The 15,070-nt window shown below is 44.6% G+C and overlaps 2 protein-coding genes across 3 annotated transcripts in view; both read right to left on the bottom strand.

The window, feature by feature from the left end:
- The window catches only part of LOC122931070 (zinc finger protein 773-like), a 426,553-nt gene that overhangs the window by 321,660 nt on the left and 89,823 nt on the right, over positions 1-15,070 (bottom strand). The gene's annotated exons all lie outside the window — the stretch shown is intronic.
- LOC122931082 (gastrula zinc finger protein XlCGF17.1-like) lies at positions 1,315-13,524 on the bottom strand. 2 transcript variants are annotated; one of them, XM_044285012.1, is made up of 2 exons: positions 13,437-13,524; positions 1,315-2,992 (listed from the first exon to the last, which is right to left on the bottom strand). In XM_044285012.1, exon 2 carries the CDS (start codon positions 2,684-2,686, stop codon positions 1,796-1,798), a length of 891 nt encoding a protein of 296 aa, XP_044140947.1. In that variant the 5' UTR covers positions 2,687-2,992; positions 13,437-13,524; the 3' UTR covers positions 1,315-1,795. The 2 variants fall into 2 exon arrangements, with proteins under 2 accessions (XP_044140947.1, XP_044140948.1); XM_044285013.1 differs by lacking the exon at positions 13,437-13,524 and adding an exon at positions 10,664-10,694.

Here is a 15,070-nt window from a genome sequence, read left to right on the forward strand (position 1 = left end):
TCCACATGCTAATTCCTATCGGAGCGATGGGGAGGAGACATCAGCTTCTCTAGTGGGCGTTCCTTCTCCCGGGCTGTAGCGCTGTCCAATCGTAGCGCAGGGAGAAGGAACGCCCACTAGTGAAGCTGAGGTCTCCTCCCCATCGCTCCGATAGTAATCAGCATGTGGAGCAGAGAGGAGACAGTAATGGGGCACTGCGGGCGAACGGAGCGGCGCCCAGGAATAATGGTGAGTGCTGAGACATCGCTGGGCGGCGCTCTGTGTAGGAAAGGTCGTATCATTGGTGGCGCAGTGCGCCCGCCCCTCTCTTCTCATTGGTGGCAGCAGCAGCACATTAGGAATCGTTTGTCATGAGGAAGGACCCATATTTCTCTGAGGTCTGAAACGCGTTGACTGCCATTTGTACACCTGTATGGATTTTAAACTTGCTGGATTAAAGTTTTTCATTTTTTCACCGGAGAGAGCTGGATTTTCTTCTTTTTCTTACTGTATATACCGCATCCCTTGAGCGGCATCCGTGCACCTCTGGTGATTTTACTACTGCAGGTGAGAGCTGCCTTACGTTTTCTTCCAGCACAAGGGGGAGGGAGGACAGCATCCTTCTCCCCGTGCTGCTGAGAGAACATGAGCGCGCCGACAGCAGTGCACTCATGTTTAGAGATACTAGACTGCGCAGAAGCGCAGCCCAGTATAAAAAAAAATGGAAATCCCGGTAAAAAAGTATCAATTGGGTATCGAAATTTCGATACCAACAACCCTACTCTATTATACTTCTTGTGAGGCAAGGTAACAAAAGAAATAGCTGTTTTTGCACAGTTTTTATTTTTTGTTATTTACAATGTTCATCTGACAGGTTAGATCATGTGGTATTTTTATAGAACAGGTTGTTACAGATGCGACAATTCCAAATATGAAAGCCATCGTTTTTTAATTTTTTGGGCGACTGTCTTATGTAGGGGCTCATTTTTTTCAGTATGAGATGACGGTTTGGTACTATTTTAGGGCGCATATGACTTTTTGATTGCTTAGTATTACACTTTTTTGTGATGTAAGGTGACAAAAAATGGCTTTTTTGACACGGTTTTTATTTCATCTTTTTTACGGCGTTCACCTGAGGGGTTAGATCATATGATATTTTTATAGAGCAGGTCGTTACAGATGTGGCAATACCTAATATGTATACTTTTTTAAAAATGTATTTAGGTTTTACACAATATAATTTTTTAAACAAAAAAAAAATCATGTTTTAGTGTCTCCATAGTTTATTTTTTATTTTAGGGGCGATTGTCTTAGGTAGGGTATCATTATTGCGGGATGAAATGACGGTTTGATTGGCACTATTTTGGGATGCATATGACTTTTTGATCACTTGGTATTACACTTTTTGTGATCAAGGTGATCACAGCAGCGGGGGACCCGATGGCCACCCACACCCGGCAGGATCTCACACATGCCGCGGCCAGCGCTGACCGTGGCAGTGTGAGGGTTAATGCGGGCATCAGTGTTTTCACCGATGCCAGCACATACATACCTGCTATCAGTGACTGCCGGACCCCTGCCGCTGATCGGGCGGGCGCAGCTCCTGCAACTATCCGATCACTCCGCCGTACGTTTACGGCGCTGGTCCTTAAGTCACGTCCACCAGCGCCATACATGTAAGGCACGGGTCCTTAAGGGGGTTAACTAGATCTGATTTACTAATAAAACATTTCCACATTCTGAAAATGAATATGGCTTCTATCCTGTATGAACTCTTTCAACAAGACCTGATTTTTGGCTAAAATGTTTCCAACATTCAGGGCATGACAATTGCTTTCTCCCCTGTGTGAGTTCTCCGATGTTCAGCAAGATGTGACCTATACTTAAAATATTTCCCAGATTCTGAACATGAAAATGGCTTCTCCACTGTATGAATTCTTAGATGTTCCTTAAGATTTGAATTCTGACTAAAATACTTTCCACATTCAGGACATGAGAATGGCTTCTCCCCTGTGTGAATTCTTAGATGTTTCTTAAGATTTGAATTCTGACTAAAATACTTTCCACATTCAGGACATGAGAATGGCTTCTCTCCTGTGTGAGTTCTCTGATGCATTTCAAGACTCGATCTACAGTTAAAACATTTCCCACATTCAGAACATGAAAATTGCTTCTCTTCTCTGTGATTTTTCATATGATAAGCAAGAGCCGATTTATCAGCAAAACATCTTCCACATTCTGAGCACGAATACGGCTTCTCTCCTGTGTGACTTCTCTTATGTATAACAAGACTTGTTTGACCTGTAAAACATTTCCCACATTCAAAACACACAAATGGCTTCTCTCCTGTGTGAGTTCTTAGATGATCTACAAGATGGGAATTCTTGGTAAAACACCGTTCACATTCAGGACATGAAAATGGCTTCTCTCCTGTGTGAGTTCTTAGATGATCTACAAGATGGGAATTCTTGGTAAAACACTGTTCACATTCAGGACATGAAAATGGCCTCTCTCCTGTGTGAGTTCTTAGATGATCTACAAGATGGGAATTCTTGGTAAAACACTGTTCACATTCAGGACATGAAAATGGCTTCTCTCCTGTGTGAATTCTTAGATGATCTTTAAGATTGGAATTCTGAATAAAACATTTGTCACATTCAGAACATGCAAATGGTTTCTTCCTTGTGTGACTTCTTTGAGGCTCCATAACACTTGATTCCTGACCAAACCACTGTTCACACTCGGGACATGAAAATGGTCTCTCTGTGTGAATTCTCAGATAAACAAGAGCAGATGGATACAAATCTTCCACAATCTGAACGTGAAAATGGCTTCTCTACTGTGTGAATCTTTATCATTTAAGTTCCGATTTCCTTAGGACAATATTTCCTACTTTCTAAATATGAAAATAGTCTTTTGATGTGAATTCTCTCACGATTAAAAGGATTCTTTTCTACATCATAAATAGGGAGATCCAGGAGATGTCAATTGGAGCATCTCGTGCTGTCTTTACCTAGGAGAACAAAGGAGTTTACCAAACAAAATAATTGATATTTGATCATTTATGTGAAAATTCAAAATGAGCAACATATCCATCAAAAATAAGAAATCAAGAAAATGTATCCTAGTTTAACAGAAAAGCATGAAATAAAGTAGTGCAATTCTTGTTTTGGGCCTGAATGACAAGGCGATTATTTTTTTTCCGTCACCTTCCGAGAGCTATAACTTTTTTATTTTTCCATCTATGTAACCGTATGGGGGCTTGTTTTGTAGTTTTTAATGGTGCCATTTTGGGGTACACATTACTTACCGATTAACTTTAATTAAAGGGGTTGTCTCATCATAGACAATGGGGGCATATTGCTAAGATATGCCCCCATTGTCTTATAGGTGCGGGTCCCACACCTATATCAGGAACAGAGCCCAGGAAGGTGTTGGCTGGAAGACTCTGTTCCGGCCACCACCGAGCCGGCTCCCCATAGAGAAGTGAATGGGAGCGCACAGCGCATGACCGCCCACCACTCCTATTCACTTCTATGGGCTTGACTGAAAAAGCCAGCGGCCCCATAGAAATGAATGGAGGGCGGCTACGCATGCGCAGTGAGCCCTCCTTCACTTTCAAGACTCTGTTTTCAATATGGGTGCGGATAGCAGCGGTGGGACCCACACCTATAAGACAATGGGGGCATATCCTAGCGATATGCTCCCATGGTCTATGATGAGACAACCCCTTTAACTCTTTCAGAGAGGGGGATGGGAAAAACAGAAATACTGCCACTGAGTTTTTACATAAATTTTTTTTTGTGGCTTTCATTTTTCAGCATAAATAACTCAATAACTTTACTCTTGGTCAGTATGATTACACCGATACCAAACACACATTTTTTTTTTTTACGTTTTACTACTTTGGTATAATAAAACTTTTTTTTCCATCACCGAATTTTCTTTCTATGGAGCTGTACTAAGGCTTGATTTTTGCAGGAAGACTTGTTTTCCTTGGTACACTTTTATTCCTTTTTATTCCCTTTTGGTGGCAAATAAGCAAAGAGTGAAGGAGAAAATCTTATGTATGGGTGGGGGCTAGCACTCACTTGGGTGAGGGTCTTAGATTAGACAGGATGAAGAATGTTCTGGTAATGGATAGCAGATGTTGGCTAGGACGAACATGGAGAAAGCACGTGTTGTTCATGCATTGGTGTATCCAACGGGGGATTAGAGAGAGTTTAACCCATCCAATAAGGATTAGACATGTATGTACGGTTTAGGACGGTCATGTGTATAAGATGAGTGGGGGCCTATCCCTATTTGAGTATTTTCCTTTGTGTGATTGAAGCCGTTAATTTTCCCGGATAGCCACAATAAGGCCCCTTTCCCACAGGAGAGTATTCCGCACGGATGCAATGCATGAGTTGAATGCATTGCACCCGCACTGAACCCGGACCCATTCTTTTCTATGGGGCTGTGCACACGAGCGGTGATTTTCACGCATCACTTGTGCGTTGCGTGAAAATCACAGCATGCTCCTCTTTGCGCGTTTTTCACGTATCGCAGGCCCCATAGAAATTAATGGGGGTTGCGTGAAAATCACAAGCATCCGCAAGCCAGTTCAGATGCGGTGCGATTTTCACACACGGTTGCTAGGAGACGATGGGGACCCGATCATTATTATTTCCCCTTATAACATGGTTATAGGGGAAAATAATAGCATTCTGAATACAGACTGCACAGTACAATAGGACTGGAGGGGTTTAAAAAAAATTTAAAAATTATTTAACTCCCCTTAATCCACTTGTTCGCGCAGCCCGGCTTCTCTTCTGTCTTCATCTGTGAGCAATAGGACCTTTGATGACGTCACTATGCTCATCACATGATCCATCACCATGGTGATGGATCATGTGATGAACGCAGTGACGTCAAAGGTCCTATTGCTCACAGATGAAGACAGAAGAGATGCCGGCTGCGCGAACAAGTGGATTAAGGGGAGTTAATTTTTTTTAAACCCCTCCAGCGCTATTGTACTGTGCATTCTGTATTCAGAATGCTATTACTTTCCCTTATAACCATGTTATAAGGGGAAATAATACAATCTACACTACAACTAACCCAAACCGGAACTTCTGTGAAGAAGTTCGGGTCTGGGTACCACAGTCAGTTTTTTTTATCACGCGAGTGCAAAACACATTGCACCCACGCGATAAAAATTGAACATCGGAACGCAATCGCAGTAAAAACTGACTGCAATTGCGTTCCTACTCGCGCAGGTTTGCTGCAATACACCGGGACGCATCCGGACACGCTTGTCTGCAAGGGGCCTAAACCGTATTCTTCCTGGTGGTATTTCACAAGAGCAGCAATTCTGGCAGTTTTTTTTTTTTTTAAGTGTTTTTCACTGGAAATAATGTTTGGTTTTTTTACTTTGATTTTTTTTTATTTAATAAAACATCTCAGTGCCACAAGGGGACTATAATAGGCAATCTCACAATGAAAACAACTTTTCAGACAAGTTCCTCTAATCTCCTGTGAGATAAAATGTCAAATAAAAAGTTATTGTGAAACTTGAAGCATCAGAAAACATTAAAGGGGTTGTCCGGGTTCAGAGCTGAACCCGGACATACCCTTATTTTCACCCCGGCAGCCCTCCTGAGCCTGGCATCGGAGCATCTCATGCTCCGATGCGCTCCCGTGCCCTGCGCTAGATCGCGCAGGGCACAGGCTCTTGTGTTTACAATAACACACTGCCGGGCGGTAACTTCCGCCCAGCAGTGTGTTCGGTGACGTCACCGGCTCTGAGGGGCGGGCTTTAGCTCTGCCCTAGCCGTTTTACTGGCTAGGGCAGAGCCAAATCCTGCCCATCAGTGCCGGTGACGTCACCGGGGTTCCTGTCAGCCCCATAGAGAGCCCCGGTACGTCACCGGAACTCAGAAAAATGCCTTTGCCCTGCGCGATTTAGCGCAGGGCAAAGGAGAGCATCGGAGCATGAACTGCTCCGATGCTCATGTCAGGGGGGCTGCCGGGGTGAAAATGGAGGGATGTCCAGGTTCAGCTCTGAACCTGGACAACCCCTTTAAGTCACTTTAGGATTTTTTTCTGATCACACCGCACTCTGTATCAGCGACCTCGCTGTGTAACCCGGTCAGTCGGATACACCTCAGGACCTCCAGGAGCAGAGCTGTTATACTGCCACCGGGCCTCACCACTCTCCTGCTATCCTCACAACCACCTTCAGAGTCTCCTGATCCGCTCTTGGATTGTCCAAGGTTAGTACCCAGGAAACAGAAGCAGACGCCCTGTGTAATATCCAACTTCCTTTTATTAATTGTATTACCAAGATAGACACTTGTTTAACCCCTTAACGACGTAGGGCGTACCGGTACGCCCTATTTCCAGAGTCCTTAAGGACTCAGGGCGTACCAGTACGTCCTAACTTTAAATCGGGATTCCGGCGCCGCGGGGGTTAATCGGAACGGGATGCCGGCTGAAATCATTCCGCCGGCATCCTGTAACAACGCAGGGGGGGTCCATTTGACCCCCCCCCCCCCCCGTATCGGCGATCGCAGAAAACCGCAGGTCAATTCAGACCTGCGGTTTTCTGCGTTTCCGGTCCATTCGGGTCTCCGGTGACCCGATGAACCGGAAAAAGACTGCGATCGGTGGCGTGATTACACACCACCAATCGCAGTACGAAGATTTGGAGAGGCGGTGCTGGCCCTGGTTCTGAACACTGCTGTCCAGGGTGCCGATTGGTGCAGGGGAGAGAGGCGCGAGATTCAAACTTCCTGCGCTCCTCTCTCCCCTCTTCCTGTTCTGCACGAGCACCCGGCAGCATCGTCCAGCACCAGCTCCTGCGTCCCCCTAATCGCCATCCATCACCCTCCTGCACCCATCGCCACCTAGGTAGGTTAGGGTCAGTGAGGGAGAGGCACCGTTAGGCAGGGAAAGAAGGGAAAAGCAAGTTTAGGGGGGGAAAAATAAAAATATTTTTTTATCTAAAACTTTGTGTTCCACCTTTCAGACCCCAGACCCCCCCCCCCCCTGCCACTTGCCATGAAGTCTTGTGGAACACCTAAAGGATTAACATAGTTTGTAAAAACAGTTTTGAAAACCTTGAGGGGTGTAGTTTCTAGAATGGGGTCATTTTGGGGTGGTTTCTATTATGTAAGCCTCGCAAAGCGACTTCAAACCTGAACTGGTCCATAAAAAGTGGGATTTTGAAGATTTCTGAAAAATTGCAAAATTTGCTTTTAAACTTCTAAGCCTTGTAACATCCCCAAAAAATAAAATATAATTCCCAAAATGCTACAAACATGAAGTAGACATATGGGGAATGTAAAGTCATCACATTTTTGGGGGTATTACTATGTATTACAGAAGTAGAGAAACTGAAACTTTGAAATTTGCTAATATTTCCAAATTTTTTGTAAATATGGTTTTTTTTTATGCAAAAAAATTAACTTTTTTGACCCAATTTTAGCAGTGTCATGAAGTACAATATGTGACGAAAAAACTATCTCAGAACGGCCTGGATAAGTCAAAGCGTTTTAAAGTTATTAGCACTTAAAGTGACACTGGTCAGATTTGCAAAAAATGGCCAAGTCCTTAAGGTGAAATAGGGCCGAGTCCTTAAGGGGTGAAGGACTTAGGACGTACCGGTATGCCCTAACTTTAAAAGTACATTGCGGCGGGGGTTAATAGGAACAGGATGCCTGCGGAAATCGTTCAGCGGGCATCCTGTCACAACGCCGTATCAATTCAATTCAGACCTGAGGTTTGCGGCTTTACCTGCGGCGGCGATCGGGCGGTGCCATCGGGTCCCCGTGCGGCTGTAGGGGGGACCCGATGGCATGGAAGGCAGCGCGATGTCTGAGGAAGGCATCTCGTTGCCTTCGGGTGAAGAGCCTGTGAGATCTCACAGGCCGGAAGCTGTATGAGTAATACACAGAAGTATTGGAATGCATTGTAAAGGATTAGACCCCCAAAAGTTCAAGTCCCAAAGTGGGACAAAAAATAAAGTGAAAAAAAAAGTTGAAAAAATAAAGTTTTCCCCCAAAAATTAAAAGTTTCAAGTAAAAATAAACAAAAAACGTCATTTTCCCCAAATAAAGTAAAAAAAAAAAAAAAAAAAAAAATTGGGAAAAAAAATAGGGGGAAACAAAAAAAAAAAAAAAAGTATACATATTAGGTATCGCCGCGTCCGTATCGACGGGCTCTATAAACATATCACATGACCTAACCCATCAGATGAACACCGTAAAAAATAAAAAAACTGTGCTAAATAAACCATTTTTTGTCACCTTACATCACAAAAAGTACAACAGCAAGCGATCAAAAAGGCGTTTGCCAACCAAAATAGTACCAATCTAACCGTCACCTCATCCCACAAAAAATTAGCCCCTACCTGAGACAATCGCCTAAAAAAAAAAAAATATGGCTCAGAATATGGAGACAAACATTTTTTGGTTTTTGTGTAAAACTTATATAAAGTAAAAATTATTTTTTTACAAAAATTAGGGGGAAAAAAAAAAAAAGTATACATATTTGGCATCACCGCGTTTGTATCGACGGGCTAAATAAACCATTTTTTGTCACCTTACATCACAAAAAGTATAATAGCAAGCGATCAAAAAGTCACACGCACCCCAAAATAGTGCCAATAAAACAGTCATCTCATCCCGCAAAAATCATACCCTACCCAAGGTAATCGCCCAAAAACTGAAAAATTATGGCTCTCAGACTATGGAAACACTAAAACATGATTTTTTTTGCTTCAAAAAAGAAATCAATGTGTAAAACTTACATAAATAAAGAAATATGTATACATATGAGGCATCACCGCATCCGTGACAGCCTGGTCTATAAAAATATCACATGATCTAACCTGTCAGATGAATGTTGTAAATAACAAAAAATAAAAACGGTGCCAAAACAGCTATTTCTTGTTAGGCTACTTTCACACTTGCGTTCGGGTCTCCGCTTGTGAGTTCCGTTTGAAGGCTCTCACAAGCGGCCCCGAACGCATCCGTACGGCCCTAATGCATTCTGAGTGGACGCGGATCCGCTCAGAATGCATCAGTCTGGCTCCGTCTGTCCTCCGCTCCGCAGGCGGACACCTGAACGCTGCTTGCAGCGTTCGGGTGTCCGCCTGGCCTTGCGGAGGCAAACGGATCCGTCCAGACCTACAATGTAAGTCAATGGGGACGGATCCGTTTGAAGTTGACACAATATGGCTCAATTTTCAAACGGATCCGTCCCCCATTGACTTTCAATGTAAAGTCAAAACGGATCCGTTTGCACTATCATGAACAAAAAAAAATAAAAAAAATATATATATTTTTTTTTTTGTTCATGGTAATGCAAACGGATCAGTTCTGAACGGAGCCACCGTCTGCATTAATATGAGCGGATCCGTTCAGAACGGATCCGATCGAACGCTAGTGTGAAAGTAGCCTTATCTTGCCTCACAAAAAGTGTAGTATAGAGCAACCAAAAATCCTATGTACCCTAAACTAGTACCAACAATACTGCCACCCTATCCCGTAGTTTCTAAAACGGGGCCACTTTTTGGGAGTTTCTACACTAGGGGTGCATCAGGGGGGCTTTAAACGGGACATGTATTAGCCTAGGACAATCCAAGAGTGGACCAGGAGACTCTGAAGATGGTTGTGAGGATGGAGGCTCTACTCCTGAAGGTCCTGCGCCGTCTCAAGGTGGATCAGACTCGGTGGGTTACACAGTAAGATCGTCAATGAGAAGAGTGCGGCGAGATCCGAAAAAGATCGTAAAGGTTTCTAATGCTCCAAGTTCCGCAATAGCTTTTTATTTGATCTGTTGATCTCTTCTGAAGTACATGGCACCGTTCATGCACTGTGATGGATTTTCTAGTGTCGAGCAAAGCGAGCTTCGGACGCTTCCTTCAAAACTTGAAGATCCGTCTCCGTACAGGATTAGAATGTATGGGCTCCGAGGAGCCGAAGTTAGTTATTTGCGAAGTCGCGCGTGACTTTGTCGAATAACTTCGGTATTTGATTTTTTTTTTTTAAAGTGGAAAACCACATTAAAACTTGAAACAGAACTAGTCTTCGGTTCTGACTAGGACCTCGGAACCAAAGCGGAGTTTGGTTTCAAGTTTTAATCAAATCAAATACCAAAGTTATTCAAAGTGGAAAACCACATTAAAACTTGAAACCAAACTCCGCTTTGGTTCCGGGGTACTAGTCAGAACCGAAGACTAGTTCTGTTTCAAGTTTTAATGTGGTTTTCCACTTTAAAAAAAAAAAATCAAATACCGAAGTTATTCGACAAAGTCACGCGCGACTTCCCGAATAACTTACTCAGTACAGTATTATTCCGAAGCTTTGACCGAAGCGACTCCGGGAGAAGCTTGCGTCGCTCGTCACTAGTATTTTCCTATCAGTTCTATAGAGATTTCCACCAGCAGGCGCGGCGGGTCAGGACACACTGCATGTCTTCATCAGGCCGCAGCCTGCTCGCACCGACATCCCACAATCTCATTCATGGGGTGCCGATAAGAGCCCCCTCTGATGTACATATATACTGGATAAACTACCTTGACCCTGCCTGGTGTCCGTTTTCCCCCATAAAAAAAAAAAAAGCTTATCAATGGCAAAAAATAAAATAAAAAAATAAAAATCTCCCCCATGTTTGTTATCGCCACATCCATACTGACCCGTACTCTGCAGATATCATGTAAATTATCCTGTACGGTGAACGCTGTATAAAAAAAAAAACAAAGTGATATGTACCCCAAAATGATGCCAATGAACCAATAAACTGCAGGTCGTCTCGCAAAAATCAGGGCTCCACACGGCTCCGTAGAAAGAAAACTAAATAAGTTATGGGTCTGGGGATGCGGTGATGCAAAAAGAAAGGGTTTTTACTGCACAAAAGTAGTAAAACACAAAAATCCTACATGTGTTTGGTGCGGCTGTAACGGTCCCGACCCAGAGAGTAAAGTTCTCATGTTATTTGTGCCAAAAATGTCAGTAAAATGTAAAACCTCAGTGGCGGTACGGCCCCATCTCCCTCCTAGAAAGGGTTAATAACAGCTAGGGCTTGTTCACACGACCGTATGTTTTTTGCGGTCCGCATTCCGCTTTTTGTGGAACGGAACAGCCGGCCCTTCATAGAACAGTCCTATCCATATCCGTATGCGGACAATAATAGGACAAGTTCTATCCTTTAGCAGGAACGGAAATACGGAAACGGAATACCTTCCGTTTTTTTTGCGGACGCAATGAAATGAATGGTTACGTATACGGTCCGCAAAAAAAAAAAGGAATGGAAAAAATATACGGTTGTGTAAACGAGCCCTTAGGGTATTTTCACACTAGCGGTTTTCTTTTCCAGCACAGAGTTCCGTCCTAGGGGCTCAATACCGGAAAAGAACTGGTCGGTTTTACCCCCAGAGCGATCCGCTCAGGACGCATCAGGACGTCTTCAGTTCAGTCTTTTGGACTGTTTAGCACGGAGATAATACCGCAGCATGTTACGGTTTTATCTCCGGCCCAAAAAAAACGGAACACTTGCCTGATTGCCGGATCCGGCCTTGCAATAATAAAAATATATAACGGATCCGTTTCTCCGGATGACATGTGGAGAGACGGATCTGTTCTTGCAACGCATTTGTAAGACGGATCCGCGTCCATTTGCATGCAGATTGTCGGATCCGGCAGGCAGTTCCGACGATGAAACTGCTTGCTGGATCACACTGCCACAAGTGTGAAAGTAGCCTTAGGGCTTATTCACACGACCGCGTGAAGCCCGTGCTGTGGACCGCTAATTGTGGTGCACTAAGCACGGGCACCTGCCGTGTGGCAGCCGCATAGGGATGGGTCTGCGATCCCTGCGTGAATGGGTCTGCGATCCCTGCGTTCCGCAAAAAGATAGAGCAAGCTCTGTCTTTCTGCGGTGCGGAAGCACGGAACGGAACCTCAGAAAGCACTCCGCAGTGTTCCGTATCTCCGGACCCAATGAAATGAATGGGTCCACATCCGTGATTCTGAATGGCCACAGAGCGGGACCCGTGTATTGCGGATCCGCAAATGTGGTCTGCAATACGGGCTTCACACGGTCGTGTGAATAAGCCCTGAATCAGTAAATTATGTGGAACCCAAAAATGTCACCTCTAAAAAAGTTCTAGCTCTTGGAGACGATGAAAAAAGAAAAATAAATAAATAGGTCAGTCGGTATTTTCTGTGACTGTCACAGCACTGGTGACAACCATTACAGGACACGCTGGGCCACACGGTACACACCTCACACGTATCCCACACACACACACACGGTACACACCTCACACGTATCCCACACACACCTCACACGGTACACACCTCACACGTATCCCACACACATACACACAGTACACACCTCACACGTATCCCACACACATACACACCTCACACGTATCCCACACACACACACCTCACACGGTACACACCTCACACGTATCCCACACACACACACACACACACGGTACACACCTCACACGGTACACACCTCACACGTATCCCACACACACACACACACGGTACACACCTCACACGTATCCCACACACACACAGTACACATATTACACACACAGTACACACCTCACACATATTACATACATACAGTACACACCTCACACATTACATACACACAGTACATACCTCACACATATTACATATATACAATACATACCTCACACATATTACATACACACGGTACACACCTCACACATATTACATACACACAGTACACACCTCACACATATTACATACACACAGTACACACCTCACACATATTACATACACACAGTACACACCTCACACATATTACATACACACAGTACACACCTCACACATATTACATACACACAGTACACACCTCACACATATTACATACACACAGTACACACCTCACACATATTACATACACACAGTACACACCTCACACATATTACACACAGTACACACCTCACACATATTACATACACACAGTACACACCTCACACATATTACATACACACAGTACACACCTCACACATATTACATACACACAGTACACACCTCACACATATTACATACACACAGTACACACCTCACACATATTACATACACACAGTACACACCTCACACATATTACATACACACAGTACACACCTCACACATATTACATACACACAGTACACACCTCACACATATTACATACACACAGTACATACCTCACACATATTACACACACACAGTACACATCTCACACATATTACACACAGTACACACCTCACACATATTACATACACACAGTACATACCTCACACATATTACATACACACAGTACATACCTCACACATATTACATACACACAGTACACACATATTACATACACACATATTACATACACACAGTACATACCTCACACATATTACATACACAGTACACACCTCACACAGGAGCACTTACCTCTGGAGCAGTTCGGGGGGTGCTCTGTGCAGGAGGCTGTAGAATAGTGATCGGCGCCGGACACTGAGCCAAAAAGAAGCAAAAGCAGGAAGAGGGGGCGGGGCAGTGAGGGGGAGGGGCGGGACCGTGAGGGGGAGGGGCGGTAACTGTGCAATAGAATTCAATGTGGAGCCACAGAGCGGCAATCCCATCACTAATAGAGGCAGGAGTGGGCGTGGCTTCTCCTCAGGCTCCGCCCTCTCCCTCCACGTGTCCCGCTGCTGAGCTGATAAGAGAGTGAGAAGAAGAGGAGGGAAGATGGAAGGGACACCTGGAGGGGACACCTGGAGGGGACACCTGGAGGGGACACCTGGAGGGGACACCTGGAGGGGACACCTGGAGGGGACACCGGACTGATGTTATTTACATGGGACTGTATGTTAGAGAAGACTGGAGGGAGGGGTGTTATTTACATGGGACTGTATGTTAGAGAAGACTGGAGGGAGGGGTGTTATTTACATGGGACTGTATGTTAGAGAAGACTGGAGGGAGGGGTGTTATTTACATGGGACTGTATGTATACGAAGACTGGAGGGAGGGGTGTTATTTACATGGGACTGTGTTAGAGAAGACTGGAGGGATGTTATTTACATGGGACTGTATGTGAACGAAGACTGGAGGGAGGGGTGTTATTTACATGGGACTGTATGTTAGAAATCAGGCCCAGACCGGCTCTGCAGCGGAGGTTGTGCTGCTCTGTCTTCCGCCTGTAACTGGAGATAATGGATCAGAACCAGTTACAGGTAAACACGTGCGCTGGTGAATGTCGCCCAGATGTCTTGTGAGTGTAAAATAGAAAAAGTGAAAAAAAAAGAACATTTTCAAGTGTAAAAATCCTCCTTCTCTGATAAAGAAGAATCACAGGTATATGAGGTTTTGCTGCGTCCGCAACGACCGGGAATAGAACAATATCACACGATCTACAGGAAGCGAGAAGGTTCAGAGGACGCGGTCACAGGGGAGGTTTTCTTGCAGTGTGTTTGGAGGGCAGCGGCCTCCTTTTAGATGAAGCCCTCCGCCCCGGACTCCTGAGAGCGGGTTCACATCAGCGTTAGAAATTCCGTTATAGTCTTCCTTTAGAACAGTTCCGTTTTTTCTGTTATGCATAATGAGAAAAAACAGAACCATTATTTATGCCGATTGACGTGTATTAGGACGGAGCAGAACGGAGTGCCTCTTAACGGGTTCCGTTTTGTATTCGTCCCAAAATTCCGTTATAACGGAACACAAGAACAGAATTGCTAAGGTTAATGTGAACCCGCCCTGAGCAGAGTATAACTATAGCTGGTTCCTACACCGCCCCGAACATTGTAGGCCTAAGGGCTGTGGCACACGAGCGAGTCCACTGCAGGAACCACGCTCCGTGTGCGAGCGTCATCCTCCGATCTGGCCGTTATACTGACTTATAATGCTGTGTGTCTCTGGCATTATGTTTAGAGAATCCCAGTGACAGCTTTATATGACTATAATCCTATAGAACTAAGGTCAAGCAGAGGCCAGAACAGGACGACGCTCGCACACGGAGCGTGATTCCCGCAGTGGACTCGCTCATGTACTACAGCCCTCAATTAGGCCCAAGAGAGGCAGTTCTGTCA

The sequence above is a fragment of the Bufo gargarizans genome, chromosome 3 (assembly GCF_014858855.1).
Source record: "Bufo gargarizans isolate SCDJY-AF-19 chromosome 3, ASM1485885v1, whole genome shotgun sequence".
NCBI lineage: Eukaryota > Metazoa > Chordata > Amphibia > Anura > Bufonidae > Bufo > Bufo gargarizans.